Raw genomic sequence first — 26,986 nt, 5'->3', positions numbered from 1 at the left:
GTGACACTATAGAAGGGTTAGGTTATTGTTCAACAGGTGAAAGATGTTTTTCAGATGCACAGTAATCACCATTGGTTCACACGTGATGTCTATAAGTGGAAATGTGGTACATTAACATGTAAGCCAAACCAGTGAGAGACTGGGGTAGTGCTGTGGTCCAGTTTAATTTACAGAGAGGAGTAAATACATCCAGTATCATCAACATGCTCCTCTTGGGTCGATTATGTTATGACTCCACTGCTTTCAGCCATACTGACACTGCCTTTGATTTCCCCAGAAGATAATCATATACAGTCAACGTCACACATTTCACATCAGGCTAATGAAAAGAGCAGCGCTTAAAATAAGAATGGCCTCTTGCTCACATATTCACTGTGGAGGTACTCATTAGTACTGTAGGTATTAGGGTGACTGGAGGGTTTCACCGTTCGTTTGATTTTAATGAAGTTTAAACAATCTCCTGAAAACACCTGTTGGCGGCCGTGCAGCGGCTAAGAGAGGGACTTGAAAGTGTTCCCAGCTCAAAGGGAGGCTCTTCTGTAATGATATGATCAGTCTCTCTGCTCCACGTTTGCTACATTTCGCTCAAAGCACACATGTGACAGTTTTCTAATTAGAGTCCAATGTTCCCTCAAAGTTGTGGGATGTTATTAGCGATGTTATTGAAGTTTTTTCTGGTTAATTACTTTGCGGTTTACCTATAGTGGAAATTAAGCAGAGAGAACCATAACCATGTACCTTTGAGTGTAGGACCATTTTTTATTTGGTATAACTAAGACATTTGTCACTAGTAATGTATGACCACTGGTAAAACTGAAAAACATGTAATGTTGCAGAAAATAGTCTTTATCTTCAGTAAATGTGAAATCATTAAATTTGTAATATAATTTTCGAATAAAAATATAAAAAGAATTATGCTTTTGGTTTCTGTTGCAAAAAAAATATTTGCTTTTGCAGTCATATGCTCTATTAATGAACTCGACTACTAGCAGAATTTAATGGAATAAACTAAATGTTAATAAAAAAAAAGTAGGGTGACCTCAGTTTTTTTCTCTCTCTAAACTTCTCCTAGGACTGAACCAAGGTAATTGACTATATACTGTTGGTGGAGTGAGATGTGATCAACCTTTATTATGACCATCATAATCCTAGTCTTGTTTGATATACCACTTCACTTTCTGTTGACCTCTATACTTTGGTTGTACCTTGAATAAGTGTCTTTGGTCAACTGAAGAAGTATCATGTCAGAAAAAACCCTGTTGGTCCACTTCTTTAAAGCCGTTGTAGAGCACAGCCTCACATCATCTGTCACTGTCTGGTATGGAAGCTCAGACTCACACCAAAAGGAAACTGGAGCAGATTGTCACTAAAACCTCTAACATAATTGGTTGTGACCTTCCCCCAGTCAAGTCACTGTATATAAAACACACCTTCAACCGGGCAGCGACAATAACCTGTGACCTCCTATCTATCCCACCATCTCTTCCAGCTTCTCCCCTCTGGAAAGCGCTGTAAGTAGACGATGGGTTGACTCAAAAACGATCCGCATACGGATGTAATTCTAGAATGTTGATTGGTTAAGATGAGTTACCAGGCAGGAACGGAAAACACCATTTATTTGATTGGCTAATACCAGGACCTCTACTTTTCCCGCTGAGCTGCAACGTCGTTTGCCTGACATTTAATGTGGTGTCACGTTTAACATTGCTGTTCAACATTAATAGCAACTGAATTACACGTGTGTTAGGTGTAATCTGTAGCGTTAAATTACATAAACTGAGAGTGATTGATAAAGGATATATGTTACACATCACAAACACACATAATCGATGGGTTTTTTGTGTGAAAGTTATTGAATTGGTTAGCTTAAATTACAGTATCTTACATAGGCTGACATGGCTACGATAGCGAACTAGCTACTGTACTGTCTTTGGTTAGCTCAAGCTAGCACTCTTACAAACACACATACATACACAATCGATAGGTTTTTGTAAAAAATAGTTCATTGGTTAGCTTAAATGACAGTAATGTATGCAAGCTGACTAAGTTTGGAAGACTTGAAAACTTCAAGACCTGAAGACAAAAGATCCTTTTTGAAGACAAAAGCCTCTGTTGAAGTTACCTAAATTTCATCAGCAGATTACACATCCCCCATCCAGCTAAGGTAAGTTGATTTACTTGCATTACAAATAACCTCAGGTAATGTTACAAGTCGCCAACAGCGAGCCTTCCCTTTAGTAGTGCTATATGCTTAGTTACCATGCTATTAAATAGAGGACCTTCACTTTTAATTTCGTAACATTTTTCTTACAAGTAATGTTAGCCACAGCTAAGCATAGCCTGCTGTCAAACGCTTCTGGTCAGTGCGCATGGATGACATTTGGCACGAATCAGTCACGTTAAATGCAGCGATCAGGGATTTAAATCTCCCGGTGCTATTGCAATAGTTTCGATGTTTTTGCTCTTTTTTCACGATGTGTTAATGACATTGTACATTGTAGCATAGCCTGCTGTCAAACGGTTGTGGGCAGTGACTGAGGGAAAATAAAGCGCTAGGTTGCGCTGCGCGCCAAAACTTTATGGATGACATTTAGCACGTTAAATGCAGCGATCAGGGATTTAAATCTCATGTTTTTATATACATGTACATTTACAGACATATACACGAACATTTACAGACTTTCTATGTGTTCACCAAACTAATGCTGTCATGTTCTCTCTCCCTCTTCTCGTTTGTGACAGTGTGCTACGTTGTGTTTTGTGTGTTTGTGAAGTGTAAGTGACATATTGTGTTATATTTAGACATCCTTGAGAGATGGAGAGTTTTGCACGTCTGGACGCTATATTTTATTACCTTGCAAATGGTTCCCACCAACTAGGAAGTAGTAGGATACAGATGTCTTCTGTCGGTAGAGCAGCAAAGCAGTATGTGTTAGATATGGGTAAGTTGTACTATGTTAATTCAGGTAAGAGACGTCTGGTTGTACGTACCCCTGAGGAGAGGGACAGGGTACTGTATGAGTGCCATGACAGTGCAGCCACTGGAGAGCACCAAGGTGTACAGAAGACTGCACAGAAGGCAGTGCAGCAGGAGGATTGGGTTGGTTCCTGTGAGCCATGTCAGAGGCATGACAGAATTAAGACTGTAGCACCTACGCTACACCCTATTAAGGTCCAGGGTCCCGGGCAGGTCATGGGAGTTGATTTAATTGGGCCGCTCAAAACGACATCCAAGGGTTACACCCATATCATAAGTTTTACTGATTTGTTCTCCAAGTGGGTCATGGCTAGGCCTCTGAGAGGCAAGAACGGTCCAGGGGTAGGACTTATGGTGACACAAACTGTTTTGGCACAGGGTGGTGTCAAAAAGATTATCACTGATATGGGAAGAGAGTTTGTTAATGACTGTAACAAAGCTCTTTTTGAAACCTTTGGGATAGAGCATGCTGTAACTTCAGCCTACCACCCGCAGAGCAATGGGCAAGATGAGCGCTCAAACCAGAACATTAAGCGGCATCTTGCAAAGTACTGTAATGAGGAGCAGAATGACTGGGACGTCTATCTGCAACACGCTGTTTATTCGATAAACACCTTGAAGCAGCGTTCCACAAAGGTGAGCCCATATTTAGCAATTTATCGGGTTCATCCCGGCAGCAGCGCCGATCCAAAGGTAGATGACTTTGAGATCGCGAACAGTGAAGAGACGCTGCAGAGGAGGGCAGACTCACTTGCCAAAGTTCATGCCAAGGTTCAGGAGAACATTGCAATTGCCCAGGGTAGACAGAAATTGCAGTTTGAAACCCAGCAGAGGCGTAATGTTAAATGCTTTGATGTCAAGGAGGGCGATGAGGTCCTCTTGGCAGAACAAGAAAGCGGTGAAGTTAGGAAATGCGATGAATGAACGTTGGGCTGGACCGTTTAAGGTGGAGTCCATGACAGCCAAAGGAGTGTCCAGATTGGTTGACAGTGAGGGTCTTTCAACAGCTTCTTTCCCACAGCAGTAAGAGTAGCCCAACAGGCAGAGAGTACAATGATTGATGTGCCACTGAAAACAAGTCCAGTGCAGTCCCGTGCATTTAGATCAGTGTATGGGATCTTGTGGCAAGGGGGGCTAGCAAGGGTTGTACACTTAATACCCTTGCCACAAGATCCCATATACAGCTAACTCAATCTAATAAAAAAGAAACGTATGCTTGTCTACGGATCCTGCGTGCATCAACCCTTTTCTGGTGACTTTTTTGTATTCGTCTGTCATTCAGGAATAAAAGAGTAAAAACACCGCCGTGTCCAACAGTCCTTTAGCTGACCACCGTTACACTTAACACCCTTGCCACAAGATCCCATATACTGACCCAAATGCACTGGACTGGACTGGATTTGTTTCCAGTGGTACATCAATCATTGTACCCTGCCTGTTGGGCTACTTGATATGCTGGGGAACTGAACTGTACATGTCATATATATTCACTGTATCTAATCTCACATTCATGTGTTTCCTTATTGTGTGTGTGTGTGTGTTGTAATAGTTTATGGTGCCTGTGTGCTTGTTTTTGTCTCTTTCTTTTTGCACTAGAACTGAGCAACCATGCTATACCAAACCAATTACCACCAACACTGTTGCATGGCGATATCTATCTAGCTATCTAACTGAAGGATGAAATACCTTTTTTTTTTAAATAACTTACTACAGTCATTTCATGTGGTGAAACCATTCATTTTATTAGATTTTTCTCACCCCAGATGTGAGGCTAAAGAACTGATTAGTTTGGTATAGCCTTGGACAAGCCTTTCCAAAGAGTAGTGAATTAATTATGTCTCCTGTTGCATACATATTGTACATAGATATTTTAGTATGTTAAATAGCCCACTCTAGGGTGCTTTAGATGAAATATGTTCAGAACCACAAACACAGATTAAATAGACACGAATGTCGAGAAATAACAGACGTAACCATTACTGTGAAGTAAACTTGCAGTGGCAGTGAGATTAGACAAATCGTTTGTGGGGCCTACTGAGATACATGGTTATTTTATACATTATATATGTTCTAGTTTTACCTACTGGACAACTAATGAGCAGGGATAATCAATAAGAGACCTAGTCAGTTCAATGTGCACTGTGTTGGTTTAGGACAGAACTACAATCTGGTGTGTAGAGTAAAAGATAGAAAGGCTATGTGGCTGGTAGTATTGTATTCAGGTGTAGGTCATTGATATGTAAGAAAGCAATCAATCACAGATGACTGTTGACATAGATCAGATACGAGTTTAGGGTTGACATACTTGTGATTCTCTCTTTTTGTCATTAATTCAGCTCAGATGTGCTTTATTAGCATTACTCATCTCCACTCACTTTTCTTTCTTCTTGGTTACATGGGAAAAGACAGACAGGGCGAATCAAAAATGTGCTGCTGTTCATCCAGCAAAGGCATGTTAAGGTAGGCATGCATCAGCAGAAAAAAAATAAGTGACATTTCTCATTTGGCACAAATCTGGGCTAGCATGAGCCCGAAAAGCTCCCAGTGGGAATGGATTAGCATAAATGGGAACTTCACAGGGAAACCCGGTACAATGAGCCGGTGTTCCACTTCATTGGAGAACTCTATCATCTTGTCCCCCTGTCTCTAATTTGTGAGGTCACACAGTACAGTCCCCGTGCTGGAACCCTGTGATTGCATGATTAATGTTGGGGTGACGGGGTGGTGGGTGGTGGTGGGGGGGGGGGCTTAAAGGCTGCAGTAACAGGGGTGAGCTGTCACCAGGGAAACTTGTCATCTATTGTGTGTGTGAGAGGGAGAGAGTGTGATGGGTGTTAAAGCGAGTGAGTGGTGGGATGCAGAGCCAGATCAGAGGGCTGAGTGGTGTGGCATGGTGGAGATTGGCAAATGCTCACGATTCTCATCCCAGGGCAGCGAGTGCTGACTTACCCAGGATGTACCAGTTATAATTATCCCTGCCTGAGGAATCAATTAGTACTAAGTACCATTGTTTCCAGGCAAGATCTGAGCATTACAATTTAAAAATCCAAAATAGGAAAAAGTCATACTGGAAGTTGGAATATTTATTATGAACAAATAAGTTAATATCATATTATTTATTAATGCCCAGTGTCGTCTTTGCACAGAATTGGATGAAAAGGTAATTTCCCTTTTTTTATACATTGTTATAAAAATGCATCTGTTCTTGACTATTGTACGAATGGTAGGCTTACAATTCTAGCAGACTACAGCCAACCCAACACAATAGAGTTTTGACCCCACAAACAGTCTTGAAGAGTAAACATGAGAAAAAGAGTGTCGATATGATTAGAGCAACTGTGTCTGGTGACAAGGAACAGGAGAGCCACCTGCCTGATGACATACATATGAGCTCATATGAACATGTGTTCACAGTTATACCTATTCTGTTTACCAGTTTGGCATTACAGTACCCTTTATGTAGACTGGAACTACTGTCATTTGATTACATTGTCTCATCTCACCACCTTTGGGATGTACTTTATGTTGGCTCTGTGTTCAGTTGAGCTTGGCACCATACAGTATGTGAGTGCCCCCAATGCATAGTGTAAGTCCTCTTTTGATCTGTAATGTTTCGCTAAAGTGTCCCCACCGAATGAGTCCTGTTCATTATTTCGCTGCATCCGAGCCCGTCTCGTTTCATCACTGTCCAAGGGTACCGCTGTGGTCTCAGCCTCCTCTATCAGATGGCAGTAGCTCCCTGCCAGCGAGCTCTTGTCTTTTACTTACGGATAGAGTGGTCTCCTCCCTTCACTCTCCTACTCTTTTTCTTTCAGACGCTGCTGCTGGAGATACAGTGGAGAGTAAATGGGTTGTGTGGTGATGAAGCACTCCATAGACAAGGCCTGCCATTCATTGCTCATTCGTCTCTCAGAGCGTAAGAGAGAGAGAGAGAGATAGAAGGAGGGAAAAAGAAACAATGTGGCACAGCTGAAATAGTTCACAGCTGTGGGGGGAGAGAAAAAAATCCTCCAAGGGGTGTAAATTGGCTCTCAGAAGGAAGGAGAGAGAGAGAACGAGAGAAAGAAAAACAATTGCCCTTTACCTTTGAGGTTGCATGTCATTTCTCCGCAACTCACTCTCGGGCAGATTAAGGTCAAGTAGTCCGTTTTGTCTCCCTTTGAGCTGAGGGAAAGCAAGATTGTGAAGGTCTTGGAGAGAGGTTTTAGATCCATTCCCGGTGGATATGTGGAGACGTGTCTTGATAATAGCCTCTTGGCTGAAAGCCGGAGCTCCCCAGCACATTCTGTCCGGCTGCTCCGTTTCTGGTTTTGATCTGGCTGACATTGAGAGTGTTAGTCCATTATCATCCATGCTGAAGTCGCAAATTATACAATACAACATGCCTCTTCTTCCGCTATCCTTGCCATTGTATTTCTGTCTGTTATTATGACTGGTGTTATTTAGGGACACTAAAGTGGTGTTCTTGTCAGCTTTTTATTATTGTGTGCATTTAAAATGTACTTTACTACATCCTTTACTATCTCATTGGGTCTAAGTTTGAAACTTTATTATTAGATATTGATGGGTCTCACAAATGGCAAATAAAAAGTCCCTGGGAAATGGGCTCTGTGATCTGCAACTCAAATTTCATCTCGCTCCAGCTGTTAACAAGACAATGAAGTTCCAAGCAAACAGGCATTAACCTACAGAAACTCAAGAGGTTCTCATGTATCTTCCTACTGGTTAGCCAACACACCATCTAAAGCCATCATCTTTTCATTATATGATGTTCAAGTCTTCCTTAACTTCCCAAAAGTGTATCAGTCAGTTGTTGCCATACTACCACACCATAGTTTGCAGTATTATGAGAACTGGTTGTAGTTGTTCCAAAATGTGTGTATTTTCTGCCAGTCTATCAGTACTTTGTTTGACTATCAGCTGAAAAACAGTGTAGCAGTGAGTGTACTTGCAGATTAAAAGTTATTACCCACAGACCACACCTTTAAAGTGATTACCTACAGACCACACCTTTAAAAACGACATAGTGTGGCTTTACTGTGACTCAGAGACAGTGTTCGACACGAAGTCGCTTAGATCCAAAATTCTACGATATCTGCTCCTGGTATGAGGTTGTAGGGGTATCATCAAAGAGTATCCACCTCTCCAGAATATTAGTGACTAGTTTAGTTCCATTTTCCTAAAACAAGGGACTCACAAGCGAGGACCATCCTTAAGCAAGAACTCCCCCAAATGCTCTTTTGTTGTCCAGTGAACAGCATGGTGTGTTGTGTGGTATGTGTACTTTCATTCCTGACTTTAATTTTTGCTTCTTTTATTCGCCTTTCTGTCTTTGAGAGAAAACTTGTAATTGCAAATTGGGCCAAATAGGATGTAATTGCTGCTTTTTGATGATTAAAATGCAAAACAAATAATTTCCCAACACTAAGGTCAGACAGGGTTTAATTAGAAGAAGCACAATCAGGATCACTTCTTGCACACTCTCTTGTCTTCTGGGCCAGTGCCAACCAACTCTGAGCATGTCGGAATAAATGGACTGTTAAACTAAAAACAAAACAACGGTTTTCTCCATTTTTTCAGTGGAGCTGTGAATGTTAAAGCTTACAAAATGGAGCCAAGGAAAAGGCAAATCCTCTGGGATGTCATTACACAAGGCACTAATGTTCCTTTGTGGAATCTGATGGGAACTGGTTTTATCATACCAAAGCACAGAATGAAACACCATATAGTCCTCAGTTGTATCTAGCTTACAACCAGGGTCTTTTCGTAAAAAATTTTCCCCCTAAAATATGTTTCCTGTATTTGCCCTTGACAAAATAGTAAATGGAATAATGAAAAGGCATATGAAAAGATTTCCTCCAGTAAATATCCTACCCCATTATATTAAAAAAGTGTTTTTCTACCGATCAGTCAATTACCTGAAATGATTAGTAGAGATAATTAGAAAATGGTGACAATCTGTACTAAGATTGAAATTTGAATATTCACTACAAAATAAAAATTCACTACATTCCTGTTGAATTTGCTGAGGCGGAGAGAGACTGACCGTTGTTCTCAGCATCAACGCTTATTATGCAATCCTGCACTAAGAGCAGGTTTGGCTGATGGAGTTTTTTTTTTTATTTCTTTCATGCCCAAGATCAAGAGGGAAATGAGGCTCTCAGAACAGCATCAAATCAAATCTTAGAGCTGTCTGCCTTCTTGAAAGGCTTGTTTGGCATTAGTGGTGGAATAAGACAGAGCAATTGGACTGTGATTCCTTTTCAGCTATTAGCCACCGCTGCTTGCAGCCGGGGTTGTTTCTCCCTCGCCCTCTCGCCTTTGATTAATTCATTATTTCACAACAAAGCTGAGTTACATTTCGGTTTGGCTCCCCCAAATTGGATACACCAACAATTCCCTTTTCAGCAAGAACGGACGAACAAATGGACGGGAAAAGAAAAGGGAATATTAAAAAGAAGCTGCAGTGTTACGGAGGAAAATAGATGTCCTCTCATTTGGCTTAATAATTTGTGGAGTTTTCATGTTTTATTTATGCTCTGTGGAAGCGCTGGCTCTCGTAAATCACCGGCCTAATGAGGCAAATCAGTTGGGCTGTATTGATTTAGGCTGACTGCCCCCTCCCCCACCACCACCTCTCCACCCCCCTCCACCTCCACAGCTTCAATCAGCCTGGCTCAGCTCTCACGCTGGCTCCTAATGGAAGTCTGTGGCCCACAGGATACAATCCAGTCCCTTCATTCAATATCTCCATTATTATGTACATTAGCTCCGTCCTGTGTGTTGTTGCCGGTGTTGGGTTGTTTGCTATTTTTGGGGTAACAAATGTGACCCTTCATGCTTTGAAACCTTTAAATCATGGCACCAGGAGTTACTTTGTTCACAGAATGACTCCCCCCCCCCCCCCCCCACTTGCTCAGCCCCCCACCCCTGCTCCCTGACTCGATGGGCTCTCTGCTGTGCTGACCTTGAGTTTGCTGACATGAGCCCCCTTCTCCCAAACCTGCTGACACACTCCACACAGAGGCGTTTCCACCCCCACACCCCCAACCCCCCTTCCCTGCTCCCGTCTCTCCTCCACCCACTTGCCCCCCGAGCGAGCGCACCTCAGCCAGGCACCCGCGGGCCAGAGATGGGCCGTGTTTAGAATGCGCGGTGGCTCCTCCAGTGCGTATCGATTCGCTGAGTCCGCTCTGGCCGCCTTTCCCAGGCAGCGGCAGCCATTCATCAACGCCCCGCTACCATGACTGGGGAATTCACTCGGCAAGCCTGTCAGAGGACGCCGGTGCCGCCTCACAGGGGCCACGACGGATGACGCGACGTCAGCGAGACTTACGACCCATTTGGTTCTGGCTGTTCGAAAACAAGCAGAAGCACTGGTGCACATTGGTGTTACATATTGGTACACAACAAGGACTGAGTACACTGCCTGAGTAAATACATTTGGATGTATGTATTCCATAAGATGATACTGAGATGACTATATTCATCTATACATATGTACTGTATGTCAATACAAATCTTATGTTACTTATTATCATATTACTCCTTATTACTTGTTGTTTGTTTACTTTGATGCTGCTATTTCTATGGATTACGTACCTTGCTGAATGGAAACATTTGTCTCACTCAGGGTTTGTGAACCACCACTCCCATATTCCATCCACAGTCAGTTTGCTCTTCCATATCTCGCACCCCCACTTCTCCCCCTGGTTTGTGAGGTCATTTTTGATGGATAACTTCAAAAGCCATCAGCAGACATTTGTCGCATTGCACACACGGTCAGGGTTAGCTGTGGCAAGGACAGCGAATGGCTCTGTGTCACATTTGCGTTAAACAACTTTGACAGACGGATTTTATTGTCTCTCAGGGTTGGATGTAATCAGATGTGAGGCGGTGCCACACTGAGGCAAATAGGACAGGGCTCTGCTGGTGGGAAAGCTGCTCTCCTGCCCACCCCCCACCCTCTCCCTCTCACTGCCTCTCTCTCTCTTTCTTTTTCTCTTCCATCCCCTCTTTCTCAGTCTCACATTCCTCCAGTGGCAGCATGTGATCTTTTTGCCAAAACAGAAGTAGCAATGTAATTGCATTATTTGTACACACCACAGTTATCTTTGTGTCTAATATTATTAAGCATGATATCAGTTATCTTGTTTTTGCTTTTATGTGGTCACCCCAAAAACATTTGTTTTGCCGAAGGCTGTTTAGCACTCGCGTCTGCAAATTAGTGAATAGCAGTACACTTTGTTAGGGTGTTAATGAATGGACACGGCACAATACAAAAGGGTTCTTTGGGTTCCTTGCATTCCTTCCGCACATCCATATCAGTGCCCATCATTTGTGAGCAACACAAGCAAGGACATTGGGTTTGCCAGTGCCAGGCTACTCTCTCTCTGCTCTGTAAATGTACCCGGGGTGCAGCAACAACAGTAAATGCGTTTTATGTTCTTCCCTCTCTATAATTCACGGTTCAGACTGCGCCCAACTTACTGACGCTGCCGGGTCACCAGAGCTCTGTGCTCATCTCTCCCGCTGCCTCCCTTTATCTCTCTCTCTCTCTCCCTCCTGTGTTCCCTCGCTCCGCCAACGATTTGGGAGGTCACGGCCCCTCCTGTCATTTGTGAAATTGCTTGAATGCATTTCACTCAAACCTTCACCCGAGCTCGCTCGCTAGCAAGCCCAACAAACACACACACGCGCGCACGCGCACACACATACACCGCATACACAAGTATTTATGGATGCGTTCACTATGTCGACACACGGAGTCAAATCATATCCTGAGAGGGGTTGCGCTGCGGGGCAGTGCTCAAAATTCATTGCAGGGTAATCCTCTCATGCAGCGCCACTCTCAGACCCACGCTCCCAGCGCCAGGCACCCGGCCCTGCTAATCCTCTAGTCTTCCCCTCTCATTCACGGGGAAAAAGGACCCACTGAGAGTGGTTTCACAGTTTAAGCCATGCATATGTGTGTGTGTGTGTTTGTGTGTGTGTGTGTACGTGTGTGTGTGGGTGTGTGTGTGTGTGTATGTGTGTCTGTGTGTGTGCACGTGTGTGTTGGAGGTATGCAAATGACAAAGAAACTGGTCTTCACCTTATGAGACATTTCTGATATCACTGCAGTGGTGAGGAAACAATTCAGTTTCCAGTTTTATGAAGAAAGAATCAGGGGGGGGTGGTGAGGGTAGGGGGGTTTTGGGGTCAGAATGTCATAGGGGATGAAGTGACCAGCAGGGTGTGCATATGTGTGTGTATATGAGTACAAACAGGGTTGCATAGTAGCCAGATGATGCCGTAGTGTGGGGGGTGCTGTATGGGATGAAGAGTGCAGTGGTTGCCACGGCTCCTGTCCTTGGGCCCTCCTCCACAGCGCCAGGCTCCATTACTCCCCACTCTGCAGCCACGGGTAGGCTGCTCCCCGGACGGCCGTAAAAGACGGCCGTCCTCTCCACGCACTGCCGGGACCCAGCTGTGACCTCTCGTTATTAATCACCACCCAGCAACCTCACCAGCCCCCCCCCCCCCCCGCATGTACCCACCACTATGTCCCCCCCCCCCAAAAGGATAGATGAGCTCTGAGAATAGCTTAATGTGAAATAGGTACATTTTGCCAGGACTAGCAAATAAACACAGCATGTTTAAAGAGTTAGAATAGGTGATGGTAGAAGAGAGGTGTTAAAATTACAACAAATAAAGGCCTCTTTCATGCTCATGGCCTAGTGACAGTAGTCAGTATTTGAGGTAGTTTTGGCGGCCATGTTTGTGACAAGGAATATGATTCCTAGCGTAGCAAGTGCCCTCCTCCTCCTCTTTCTCACCCAGTAGAGGACACAAAGAGCACAGCTCTGCCCCCTCCCGCAGACCCGGCAATCTCTGAGCAGGATGCCAGGTGTGCCAATGCCCTGGAGAAGAGCCCAGAGTGAGCGGGCACTCTCTGCATGGCTTGGAGACTCAGATGGGGAGCCAGGGTGGGCACAAGATGAGTTGTCACGAACGGACAGCTTCAGAGGATCCCCAAGCTAATCAGTGATACGTGCTGGCCCAGCTCCTGCTCTTCTCAGCAAAGGAGACGACCCAGGAACCCATGTTCACACGAACAAGGAGGTTGCTGTGTGTCTGTGCGAGAGAGCCATTGGCAGAGCATCAGAATATCGGAAGGTGATATTCCTTTGGCTGTTCTTTTGACATTGTCCATGAAATGCTGTACGCCCATGTCTGTGTAGTGCAGGGTCTAGTGCCATTTCATAGTTGGAGATAACAAGAAAAATGGTGTGGCCAGTACATGTTGACAGTTGTGAGGGTTGGAATTTTGATGCACTTTCAACACAAACCAAACTGACCTCCATTCCTTTTCCACAAACAATGGCGCTGTCCCCTCCACAATGGAGTTGGTGCTTTGCCTTGACACCAACTTGTCATTGCTCTGTGGTAATAGGCTTGGCTGGCTCTCCTCTCCAGGGTGTTTCTTGACGCTCTGGCGGTCGGGTGGACACTGGGGAGGCAGCGTGCTCTTTGCAGGCAGTCTGTGCAATTTAAACCTGCCTCGGGCATGTAGATATTACTCCCTGGCGACGCGGCTGAAAATTAATGAAAATTGTTTTAGTGGGGATCATCATTAACATTCTCCTTTGGATGCCCTTTTGTCATATTGCCATGGCTCTGTGTGTGTGTGTGTGTGTGTGTGTGTGTGTGTGTGTGTGTGTGTGTGTGTGTGTGTGTGTGTGTGTGTGTGTGTGTGTGGGTGGGTGGGTGGGTGGGTGGGTGTGTGTGTGTGTGTGTATGTGTGTCTGTGTGTCTGTGTGTGTGCACGTGTGTGTTGGAGGTATGCAAATGACAAAGAAACTGGTCTTCACCTTATGAGACATTTCTGATATCACTGCAGTGGTGAGGAAACAATTCAGTTTCCAGTTTTATGAAGAAAGAATCAGGGGGGGTGGTGAGGGTAGGGGGGTTTTGGGGTCAGAATGTCATAGGGGATGAAGTGACCAGCAGGGTGTGCATATGTGTGTGTATATGAGTACAAACAGGGTTGCATAGTAGCCAGATGATGCCGTAGTGTGGGGGGTGCTGTATGGGATGAAGAGTGCAGTGGTTGCCACGGCTCGGTGTGTGTGCATGCCTTTATGTCTGTGTGTTTTACTTTTTACCAGACATTCCTTTTGATGAAGAGCAGATACAGCCTCTTTGCATGAGCAAATGTGATGTTTTTTTCCCACTGGCAACTGGCCATTTTACTCTTTTTCTTGCAACAATGTTCCCTGTTATCACTGCAGCACTGGTTTTGAACCTTAAAATAATAAGTTTAGAAGACTAAAGACTAAGAGCTAAAGACATGTAGCCCTCTCTCCCTCTCTGTTGCTTGATCCCCTCCACACACACACACACACACACACACACACACACACACACACACACACCCTCCTCATCCCCCCACCCTTCCAGTCTTAGATGGCAAAAAGCCCATTCGAGTCCAGCTCTGCTGGCTCCCGTCTCCAGCAGCACCGTGCAGAGGAGTGTGATTCTCACTGCTCTGCTTGGCTTCACACCTATCGTTAAATTAAGAGCAATCTTTGCTTAAGGTCTGTAAGGGAAGGCGGTAAATATCACTCGCACTCCTCCTGGCAGAAAATACAATATTTAAATGGGAAGTAATAGAATTGACATTTTACAGTTCATTATGCAGCCCATGACCTTTCGGGTGTATGACTAAGGTACGCCTGAAATGCACGTATGTGGGGTCCCCCTAATGGGAAATATTTGACATTGTCATAAACGCACGAAGGTCAGGAATGGAAAAGCTTACCCTATCCACTTGAGTGTTTACATTCAAAGGTGATGCAAATACAGAAAATGAAAGCAGCCCTGATGTCAACATTTTAGACCACAATCTTGTTTTAGATAAAGACTTTTCATGGAATTGAGCATGAATATCAACACACATTTATAGACTTAAAAGGTTGCGAGACATTTTGTCCATTTGAGTCAAATGGATCCAAAATCTCTGCTAAATATACCACTGCGTCGGCATACTTACAATAAAACTATTGATCCTGGGGAAGGTTCAAGGGGCCTTTCCTATATGTCACTCTACCAGATGCTGCAATATCACTTGAAGATGTGATTGTATCTATTTAAAGCTCTTTGCTGAACGTAACACTTAAGTCATCTCAGTTTTTCATATAGTGGATCTCTAGATTGACCTATAATCTTGTTCTCTCTCTCTCTTTTAATATAATGGCGTCTTCTCTTGTTCCTCAGGGGTAATCTTATTACTTGCTTGTCCTTTATTCTCCGTGTTACTCCCTTATTCTTCATTAAATTATTTGATGCATTAAATATGCTAATTTGTAGCACTATATAATTGAGGTCTTACATCGAAAAGTCTGGTCCAATTTTTAGAAGATTACGAATTTCATCCTTTGGATTAGAGCCTGCAAAAAAAAAAAAAAGAATTCCTCCTATTATTTCTTAGGCTATTCAAGCTTAATTGTAGGAGAGTATTTATCAATTCAAAAGCCTTTGTCATAAAAAAAAGTCAGCCAATTAAACCCAGTTTCTTCTTGGTTTCAGATAGTTGATGGATGGCCCATTTGAGAGCAGGAGACTATAGAGTCTACTTTCTCTATTGTGCTGGCATTGTTCATCTTAAGCTCCTCCAGGAGCTTACCTGCCGTCCCCAAGCTGAAATGGACATGATATGAACATAACATGATATCATATTAACATAAATTGGTCGAACATCATTATGTGAGTGTAACATAACACAATATCATATGAATATAAATTAGTTTAACATAATTGTGTTACAGTGTTACATTTTAACTGGTTCTGATTTCATCTTTGTAGCAGGTTTTAAATTGGGACAGTATGGTGTAAAAGTGGAAGCAAGCATGGATCTTTGTGAACATTTCAGGGGAAGGCTGAGGGAAATGTCAAAGTGATTAGACTGAGCCTCTGATTCATGCCGGAGCTCAACAAGGGACTGCTTCACAGAAAAAATCTCATTCCTGAAATATTGAGTGACTGTTGTTTCCATGTCAAAACATATTTAAAATTTGAATACTGTCATTGTCTCTTCGGAGGATGTCTCCTTTCACTGTTGTCACAGGAGATAGAAAACCACACAATTTCAATATATTCAACCCCTCACTTTTCTGATTGTCTGTGTGACATTTTAAGTTGCAAAGTAATGTTCTGGGGATGTTTTTGAAATTGTTTGGACAGATCACTCAAGGGAGAGGTCTTTGATTGGGAATGTTGACAGAAAAGCATAGTGACACAAGTGGGGGAAATGAGCCTTTCATTTCCAGGGCAGAGAAGCAGCAAGAATGAGAAGGAGAAAACTATTCAGATAGATCTATTACCTTCATCTAATTGTTTGAATTATAAGATTGCCTGTTCATTAAGGAAAGTGAACTGGGCTGATTATCCCCCGCCCCAGCATATTTCAGCCACTAATAGATTAGCAGAGAAGGGAAACTTATCTGGAATTGGACACAGTTTTTCCACCATGGAACAAAGCCCAAATGAAATCATCAATCAAACTAAATATTATGTATTAGCACTTATACAGTATAGTAACAGATATGGCAGTCATGCTCCTTTTAATATCACACCACATCAAAACGTATTTGTTGCTACTTTATAATCCCAGCGCTGTGGTATATGCTCCTCCTCTGGTGAGTTATGTTGGTGTGCTTGCATGCAAGTTATTTTGGTTGGGCAGGATACTGAGCTTCGAGGCGTGGGAGTGGAGGCTTGGCCATGAGGGTCTTTCCAACCGACGAGCCGACAGGAGCTGTGAGTTTGCATGCGGCCCCCGAGCTGGGACTGGGAATTTACTGTCAGCGTGGGAGCCTGTCCGCGAGAGCTGGTCAGCAGGATTTCCCGCCTGCTCGGGACCCAAGGCTCTGCTCGACTCTGCCGGAGCTTCCGTGGGAAGAGCGGCATGGGAGGAGGGGAACTGGAGTAATCCTGGCCGGAAAGAATGAGCTTGTGGGGCAGCAGCTGCTTGGCAGAGGTGGGCAGGGGTGGGTGGACTGGGAACTCAAACTGATCCATATGGTTTGGACATCCTGCTAACAGTTTGGACCCACACAAAAACAAATGTAGAGCAGAACATTCATCTCAGGGATACAGCATGAAATAGTGAAATATACTGCAACGAATAAGACAGCATTTTGAGAGATGAATTCCATATCACAATATATAATGGTTTTGTGGGGAGGTGAAAAACTTTAAATGTGGCCTTTCATATCCCTCACATGATGTATTAGATGTACCCTGACATTATAACCAGGGATGTTGACAGCGGTGACTGATCAAAAGCAGACACTGTTAGCCTTACAAGGCCATTTTGGCTCACAGCAGCTATCACATTGGCCTATAGTGTGATTTATATTTTGTACAAGAATAGAAGCCAAATTAGCTGCCACATCTCCCTTGCGATCTTCCTGACTGGCATTGAGAAGATGAGATTACAATGGAACACTAATAAGGGCTTTGACATTCATGACATGACCACACAATAGGCCCACATTACATTTCCCTTAAATGAGGCACTCCACCTCTCTGTCTCACCTTATAACATGTCAACAGTAATATCACAAACACCCAGGACACCTGAGATGGGTTGCATTCAAATGCGTTTAATCCACATGGTATCTCTGATTTTGGAGGAAGGGTGGGGGGGATGGGACAAGAAATTGATTTGTATGCAACCACTGGTGTCTAAGACATCACATTGGCAATTCTGTACTGAAGTGGTAGCGCTTGTAGAATGATTGGACAATGGGCAGTAAGTGATGACACAAGTATCCCCTCCTTTTTTGAACACAAATGCATCAAATTATCCACTTGGCTTTTAGTATTATCAGCCGATCAGCCTCATGGCATAATTGCAGGATCTGTGTCTTATTCGCTCCATTACATCCACAAAAGGCCTCAGAATTAAGCCACTTTGGTGAATAAAGTTGAGCACACTTGATTTTTATTGAGAGATATTTTCAGATCTGACGCCATTGCGGAGCACAATGCTATGACTGCCAGACGAGCAGAGCAGGAAAGGCACGAGACACAGATGGTAGAGCAGTCTTTCATTTTTGCATCGTTAACATGCCACACACCTTGTAAAGTCTAGACTACATTCTTCTTTGTGGCCACAACAAAACATACATGAGGTGGGCATGGTGCAGTGGTGCGGCAGAGCTCTTGTAACCAACACAGCCACGCTGTTTTTCCAGTCGTTCATGTGCTGCTGAATTTCTCATTAAAATGAATTTTTTGGCGTAATTCGCCCAGACCTGGAAGTATGTTTTAGTCTTAATCGCTTTCCGTCAACCAATTACAATATTTCAAAGCTCAGGGGACTGCAAGCCACTCTGGAACATACTAACTTCAGCTTTTGTTAAGACTCTTAACGATAATCTTGTCATCGTTTATTTTGAGCTAGATGCCAAAACAACTACAGAAATACAAACCTTATCTGGTCAGGTTGTATAATTAATCAGATGTTAATTAAAGTGCCAATTTGATGTTTTTGTCTCATTTTTTTCTTTACAGAGCAACATTTTTCATCATTCATTATTCTTTTGTTTTGATTTAGTCCCTTAAGGAAGCACAACCTGACAGACTTATCAGCTAACATGCCTACATTCATTCCTCCCTTTCACTGCAACTGACATAAATTGGTAAAATATCGCTTTGATCTAAGAAGCGAAAACAAAAACAAAAACCTAATTAGTTTAATTCACTCACATCCAAATATGCATGGCTACCAAAGCAGAGAGTCTGAAGCACATGAAAGAAATAAAGACTTGAAATCAATAGGACACAAATAATCACTCTGTGATTAACTTTTAGTCATTTTAGACCCTCTGTAACACTTCTTTGTCATTGCTATGCTATGCTTTGACTGTAGACATGTTTCACTCTCTGTGCAGGGAGATTGATACAACCACTGCAAGGCCCAGCACAGAAATGTCTGCCAAGCCAGCTCCATTCCCTGGAGGTCTTGTAAAAGAAATCCTAGAGTGAAATATTACAAGCTATATTACGGTGCTTAGGCATTCGTATTGCTCCATGTATTGCTTTTTGTTGTCCTCAGTAATAAAGTAGAGTGACTAATTCCCCCACAGAGCAGCTATCATTGCAGGCCTGAGTTCTGAAAATGAGTGTTAATCTTTTCGTAATTTCTCTGTTGTATGATAAATTATTTTTCTGTAAATGGAGATGCATCTTCAAAATATAGACTATTAAGAGGGCAATGATCTTTACTAATAAATGTACATTATACATACGTAATCTAATACCTGTAATAACTGTAATAAGGAAGTGAAGTACAAGAAAGGATGTCTTTTTTTTGTTTCTTTTTATGTTAAAAAGGATACAACTATAAGGATGCATATACTTGGTGCTCAACCGCGTAAGGCTGTGAGCTTAGTGCTCCCCTGCTAGCTTTAGCAATGACTGCTGGCAAGCTCTTACCATTAAGTTTTCACATCAAAGGGATTTAGTCAAATTCGGTGCAGACGGTTAAAAAGTGGGTTCGCTGTGGATCTTGTAAATGCAGTCTTTGAGTTGTGCATCTCAGGGGACACTTCACACAGGCGGCAAATGGAGGGTCTCTCTGAAGGGAAGAGGGAGCCAGTGACAGGCGTCAAGAAGCCTCCGCGGAGCACTGCCATCACCAGCTGGGATCAGGTAAGTGTTTTCCCACCAAAAAACCTTCTCTTTTTTTTTTACCTCTGCCTCTCATCTGTTTTCCTCTGAGTATCTGTGTGTGTGTGTGTGTGTGTGTGTGTGTGTGTTTGCCGTGTCTTCCAGTGGCTCTGTCTTGTCCTTAGCTGTGTCTGTTTTTGCTGATGTGATTTTGTCTCCTGCTTTAGCATCCTCCTTTCTTTTGTTTCTCATGCTTTTTCAAATGTCAGCTATGTGGGCCTTAAAATACACATGGGCTTGGCAGCAAGCAGCGCTCACCCTTCCACTGTAATTGTTCAGATTCATTTTCCAAGCAAAAACCCATTTACTGAGCACTACTGTGGCTCTTCTGGTTTTATTTATTTATTTCCCCCCTTTTTTGTGGTCATATTCTGTGTGTTTTCCATTCACAGAATTAGAATACCTATTCTGTTTCTATGTTTTCATTACATGCTTTTTCTCCCTGAGGGGGTGAGTCTCAGCTCCCCTGTTGTGGAGGCAGTGCCCCTTCAAATGCATAGGGTCTTGGCTACCTCTGTGTGTGTCCTTACAGACTGATCAATGCAAATGCTGTTATTTAGCCAAGCCTGAAATTAAAAGGTTTTCGGATCAATTGGATGTGTTTCCACGCAGCAAGGGGGGGGCTTGCAGCAGTCATTTTATTGTTTTCGTGTGTAATAAGACAAAAAAATAAAAAATAGTACTCCCGATCGCTGAACAGCACCCTTTTTCTTGTGGTTACACAAAACAGCATTATCTCTCTGTCAGTGTCACACACACAAACACACACACACACACACACACACACACACACACACACACACACACACACACACCGCATTGAGTCACTTGCATGCACATGGTGGAGAAGGGCTACATTCAGAGCTTTTTTGGGCTGACCCACTTTCTGCGCTTGGCCATGCTTGTGCTGCCTGTGCCCGGGGAGATCCCAGCAGATTCCCCCCCCGAAGAGGAGAGGAGGCTCAGTCTCTTGACAGACAAGCACTGTGGCAATGTTACACCCTCCACACACACACCCCTCCACCACCCCCACCTTGAAAATTACATTTTTTTCCTCCTTTTCTTATAAACACACAAAGACAGTGATTCTCTTGCATATTCACTCTCCTCCTCCTCCTCCTTCTCTCTCTCTCTCTCTCTGTCTCTCTGCAACGCACTCACATGCACCGCGACATGTCTCTCACCATTTTCATTTTATAGTCTTTAGTCTTACACACTCCATCCGAGAGATGCCACTTTCTCTGTCTCTTTGACAGATACCCTCCTCTTGTAGCGCTGTCTGATCTGCAACATGATCCTGTCTGCGTTCACCATTTTTGCAAAATTGCTCTAATCACACTGCATCATAGGGGCCTTAGTGGTTATAAATTAAACATAAATGCAAATTCACCATGCCATTGTTCCTCTCCACTCCTCTTATTCAAACAGTGCAGTGTGCATCTGTGGATTAATTCAAGAACACTGGGCTTGCTTAATGTGCAAAGTAAAGTAACAGCTTTAAAGGTACAATACGACACACCATTCACTTATATAGAGGGGTTAGCACTTAAAGTCTTTTAAAATATGTAGTCTAATCTTATACACACTGAGAGACATGAAGTTAGCACTGGGCTAGTCTTGTGGCCTGTGTTGGTCTAGAACATTTTTCAGGTTGATTATTAATAATAATAAATAAAAGAAAACAATTAGAAGGCATGTTCACACCAGAAAAGCTGGATTCTGGATTCTGGATTCTGTCTTGGTGCGTGTAGTTTCAAAAACTTTCCACTAGGGGTCCTTTCTCTCAAATGTTGGTATTCTGACTGACGGCCAACACGAGTGGCAGTAAAATGTTCAGTGTAGGCTTTTACAGGTCTTCAGATGTCACTGCATTCAATCACCAAAGCTCAATATATAATGAGTCGTTGTTTTCATATAGAGTCAGTAACATTAGGCGATTATTTGGCGATGTTAAACTGAATAACCTATGCATTCAAAATCCAAGATACATTTTATTGGCCAGTTTTGCCATTTTGCCTGTTGTGTCTATCATCATCATCATTATTATCGTACGTTGGAAGGAGAGCATATATTGTTGGAGAAATACTTCTTCAGCCTTCGACATTTAGACCTAAAAAAAAATTCATCACCGTTTATTTTTTTTAAATACACTCCTTTCGGAATGTCTGTCATCAGGTCGAAAAGCAGCACATTCTGGACAGTATCTTTGAGGTTATCAGACCTTCAGTAATTCTAACATTTAATTCTATAGGGTAAAGCTTTAAGGCTAACACATTGTTGAACCTAAAAACAAGAGGTAGAGAGAGTGACTGCAGAACTAAAGACACAGTGGGTTAGAGCTCTCCACTCAATACAAAAACTCCATGACCGTGCGTGAATACAGGCCCACGTGGAAATGTTATTTTTTTTTTCCTCCACATTTTGAATGCACACGCTTTCCGGTTGAGATATTGGTGTGTAGCTTGTAGGCAGCAATGTCATTGCGAGGAAAGGGTTTTCCCCCTTTTGCTCTTGTGTCTTTAAAAGAAATCTGAAAGCCGCCAGCATTGTGTAGGCGGGGCGGGGAACAGGCTGAGCGGGGAAATATGCCTGAAACGGCAATAATTGTTAAAAAAAAAAAAAGCACTGCTTCAAATAAATATAGCAAGTCATACACAATCCGTTTTCGGGTTCACCAATATATCCTATTTGCTCGTTTCAAATAGATGTTTTAATTGTTTTGGATAGTTGATTGTTTTTTGTGTATTCCTCACCGACGGTTAGTACTTGGGTACTTTGAATGGCTAGGCCTACATATTAACACGCAGATCTTGTGATTGCGTATGATGATGTCTCCCGGAGCTGCAGAAACTGGATTGAGCCGTAGCGGTGGGTGAAAAGGAAAACCAGACACAGATCACGAGCCTACTCTCAGGAGGGAGCAGACTATAGGAGAATAATAATTGCAAGAAATGCAAAACCAATCAGTTGTGAATATGTATAAGTGATTTCTTTAATATTACAGAAAGACGTATTTGTATCAGAGACACAGTACCAAGAAACGCCAAAGAAAATTATGTTTACGTCGAAAACGTCAATGGATGACATTTTCGAACGCACACATGTAGTCCTAGTTAGCCGAGACGTCTTCAGACGAGTCCGCAAAAACACACCTCATATGTGCATGTTTTTCTTATCAGTAATGGTAAGATTACGGTCTGTGAACCAATAATTGTATAGTCTTCAGTAGTGACTTAAACCATATTTTCCTCTGAGCACATTTGTGGATCCAGTCCGTGTTTTACCCCTTTCCTTTCGCGCCAGAGAGGTGGATAACAGCAGTTGGAAATCTCTCTCATGCCATGCTGGGCCAGAGGGGCTCCGTGAGACATGCATTCACCCATATCCGGGTTAGAGAGGGAAAGGATGAAAAAAAGTTTCATTTAAACCTGGACTAAAACTTTCAACATGAAGCCGCACTGACGCGACTGCCGCTGTTGCTGTCAGTGGATCTTTTTTGCTTCTGATAACACAACATAGACGGCTCTTTCGGCGCTTCGTTTGTTCTGCTGAAGACATTTTCTTCTCTCTGTTTGCCCTTATTTCTCTCCTTTATTGTTTTGCGTGCGCACTTTGGGTTATTGCCGGGGGATGTTGAAGTGATCATGGCCGCGCAAGTGGCATCAGCCCCGGCCGCATCTAACAGTAAAAATAAAAATGTATCCGGAGGTTTGAGTCAAGATTTAAACTCTGGAAAATCAGGAGGGACGACACAAGGATCTGGAGCAATGCTCGGAGCCGGAGACGGGACTACGACTCTGAATAATGTAGATCATCGTCTTCCGACTGAGTTGAACATGACCAACAGAACTTGTACACCAGCCAACAGTAATTCTGACAAGCCGAAGGAAAGTGGAAATATATCAACTTCTGGTTCTACTTCGTCCAACTCGACGACCTCTCCGAATATGGAAACGGGTTTGATAGCAAATCATAAACTGAAAGGCATTGCAGGAGACCTCCCTCCATCTCTCAATCGTGCGCCTCAGCACACACAGTTCAATCAGTTTCCACAACATCATCAGCGTCAGTTACAAAGTAACAACATCAACAAGAACCAAATAATGACACAGGGAGATAACGACAATCAGCAGCACGGAGGCAAAGAGAATGTTATGGGGAGACATGTTGAGCATCAGCAAATGCTGAATAAAGGTGGGGAGGATCAGCCTTGCAAACCAGACCAGATGGGCAGTAGGTATGAGCACGCTAACTTTGGACCAACGAATAGCAACAACCACGCTCAGACCACCAGTGGCAAAAGTGTCGTTTCTGAGTTTAACAATTATTATGGCAATTCCAGAGCAGGGCCCTGCTTTGATCAACATGGCGGTCAACAAAGCCATGGTATAGGAATAATGCACTCCTCTACAAACAATAATGTGGAAAACTCCCATGAAAGCTATCATAACACTCAGTACAACCACTACCCGGGGTATCGACAGGGCTACGGTAGCGCCGGTTACGGTGTGATGGGCGGCTCGCGTCAGGGTAGTAACATGTTGATGGGCCCAAGCAGCAACTCCTCTGGTCAAAGCAAAGGTTTGGCATCTGCAAGTTCTTCTGGAGGAAATATCGGGAGCTTTCAGAGATTTCCTGGACAAAGCCAGCATCCTTCGGGGGCTACGCCGACACTGAACCAGCTTCTCACGTCCCCGAGTCCCATGATGCGAGGATATGGGGGTGGCTATCCAGACTACAGTAATTCTGCTGTACCCCAAGCGGGCATGGGAATGAGCAAAGAAATAACTTCGCAGTATGGGTCTTCGGCTCATGCATGGGGAGGCCAACGAAATCATCCAGGAATGAGCCCTGGAAACGGGCAAAGCCTCAACAGACCTCAGGTAAAGAGCAGCTCTTAAGCTTCTCTGTGAAGTCCTTGTGTTTGACTGACACCGGACTTATATTTGCCATGCTGAATATTTTGATTATTAAGTGTTTAATAGGCCGTTCGCGTATTTTCGTACGCGTAGCATTTCCCTTGCTTGTAGCCCTACTTTACGCACATGTACCTCGTAACCATATTAACTCAAGTTTAAAATATTCACCTTTTCATGTCTAGCAAGACTCATATAATTATTCTACTGGCCAGTGTACAATATTAACATAGATTGAGCCGCTGTAATATAGGTTAGTTATAATTACGCTTCCAGTTTTTGTTACCATGAAAATTATTTGAGTGAAAGGCCTATCCTAGACATCTCACTGCGATGTGATTAAGAACACGTGCACCTCGCTGTCGAACTTGAGGCTGCCCGTTTGAATAATACATTATACATGGCAGCACATAATAGATCCATGAAACTTTAGAAGGTACTTGAATAAGCCCCAAACCCCATTTAATTAGTTTGTTGCCAAAATGTGTGGCCTGCAAATAACAGCTTTTGAATTTCGCCTTTCTGAAAGGTGACTTTGTTTTTGCATGCCTTCTCAGTTTGAATTGCGGAGGCAAAACTGCTTATAATAGTCTTCGGACAACTGGCTACGAGTTGACATCAAATCTGACATCTGATTGGCTCTCCGTATCCATGGGGTCTCTTGTAAATAAAGAAAAACGCGCGCTCACGGTGACCGCGCAGCTGCTAGTCATACAGGCTCGATCTGTGGTTGAAGGTGATAGTGTGCAGAATAAAGGGCTGGTTAAAGAACTATAGCCAAACGACATTGCTTTTTATGTTGAGGATGGCCTTCATGAGAAACGGTATCAAAATGCTTTACATATCTTTCATTCGCATATTACGCTACTAAATAAATTAGATAGCCTGTGTGATGAAGGCCTTCCTCCTGTATTAGTTACCCCCCGAAGTTATCCTACGCTTTTAGGCATTTAGACTAAATATAAAGTACTACATAACTTGCTATTAACCAAAGTATAGTCCTGAACAATATTTCACGAACAAAACACATTTTTGTCTAGACTACCCCGTTATCATATTGTGTCCTTGTTCGTGTCGTATTGTTGCCAACATTTTGTTAGCCTTCATAAGAGTTTCAAGTTTATTGTGCACCTTAAAAAATCAAATTCTCATTTAATCTATAATATTTTATGTTTCGTATAATATTCAAACTAAACATCTGAATGGTGTTAACATTGTGGTCATAATTATTCAGTTTCATTGTAGCCGATTATCATAACAACCGACATAATGTAACAACTTGCATCAGGCTACTTAGTATTTACAACGTTGTAATTGTTATATAAATACATTGCGTTTTGCGCAGTCTAGATTTTCCATCATCTGAAAACAATATTGAGTGAAAAGACATTTATTAGCTCCTAAACACAGAGCAACTTAACTCCCTTGTAGAAGGCCAACACAAAGTGAAGCCATAAAGCCAATATTTTGACAGCCATTTTCTGTGTTTGGGATTAATTAACTAATAGCCCAAGCCCATGTGGAAAAAAAACTTGTGCCTATCACCTGTTGCCAGTTTTCTTTTTCTCCCCAATCTTCTGTCATCTGGTTTTATTCGAGACAGAATCAACAACCCTCCTCTACTACAAGCTAGTTACCCCACTTGTTCCTGACCAGTCACCAGTTATCAGACATGAGGGAACATGGCCTTGCACTCTCTCTCTCTCTCTATCTCTCACTTACTCACTCCCTCTCTCTCGCGCGCGCACGCACGCACGCACGCACGCACGCACGCACGCACGCACGCACGCACGCACGCACGCACGCACACACACACACACACACACACACACACACACACACACACACACACACACACACACACACTATCTGTATCTAATGCGGCAACAGCTAAGGGGAAGTGATGGGCTTCAGCTGAAGTTCTCCACTGTCAGGATAGCATTGTTCTGGATTTCAATTGATTCAGCCGTTAGAGGAGTTACTCAAGGCACCAACGCAGCCAAGGACAACTAATGGAGGAGTTTCAGTGAATGTCTATATAGGACTGACCCCATGACCCCATGACCCCACTCCTCCATGACCCCATTCACTATTTTAATTTTTGCACAGAGCTTAATCAGAACTATGGGAAATGTTTTTTTTTTTTCTGTGCATATGTGTGGTGTTACATACTTAATAAATATAACATTATTATTATTATTATTATTATTATTATTTTGTGTTCTGATAGCCTAGTGTTTAATTGCATTTCATCTATATAAACATTGAATGCATGTTACATGGAGAAAGAATGTTTAGGGATGTGTAGTAATAACGTAATGACATTTTTACTAATAGCAACAATAAAATATAACATTATGAAATATAAAAATCA

At 42.9% G+C, this 26,986-nt stretch overlaps 1 protein-coding gene across 2 annotated transcripts in view; it reads left to right on the top strand.

Annotated features, from left to right (window-relative positions):
* Positions 1–22,945: 22,945 nt before the first annotated feature.
* LOC105895473 (AT-rich interactive domain-containing protein 1B-like) overlaps positions 22,946–26,986 on the top strand; it is a 150,125-nt gene continuing 146,084 nt past the window's right edge. For both annotated transcript variants that reach the window (XM_031580837.2, XM_031580836.2), the window contains exon 1: positions 22,946–24,579. In XM_031580837.2, the coding sequence (XP_031436697.1) occupies positions 23,341–24,579 (1,239 nt within the window). In that variant the 5' untranslated portion in view covers positions 22,946–23,340. The remainder of the gene's footprint in view (positions 24,580–26,986) is intronic.

The sequence above is a fragment of the Clupea harengus genome, chromosome 14 (genome assembly GCF_900700415.2).
Source record: "Clupea harengus chromosome 14, Ch_v2.0.2, whole genome shotgun sequence".
Lineage (NCBI taxonomy): Eukaryota > Metazoa > Chordata > Actinopteri > Clupeiformes > Clupeidae > Clupea > Clupea harengus.
Note: the sequence above shows the minus strand (reverse complement) of the source record. Positions and strands in the feature narration are given on the sequence as shown.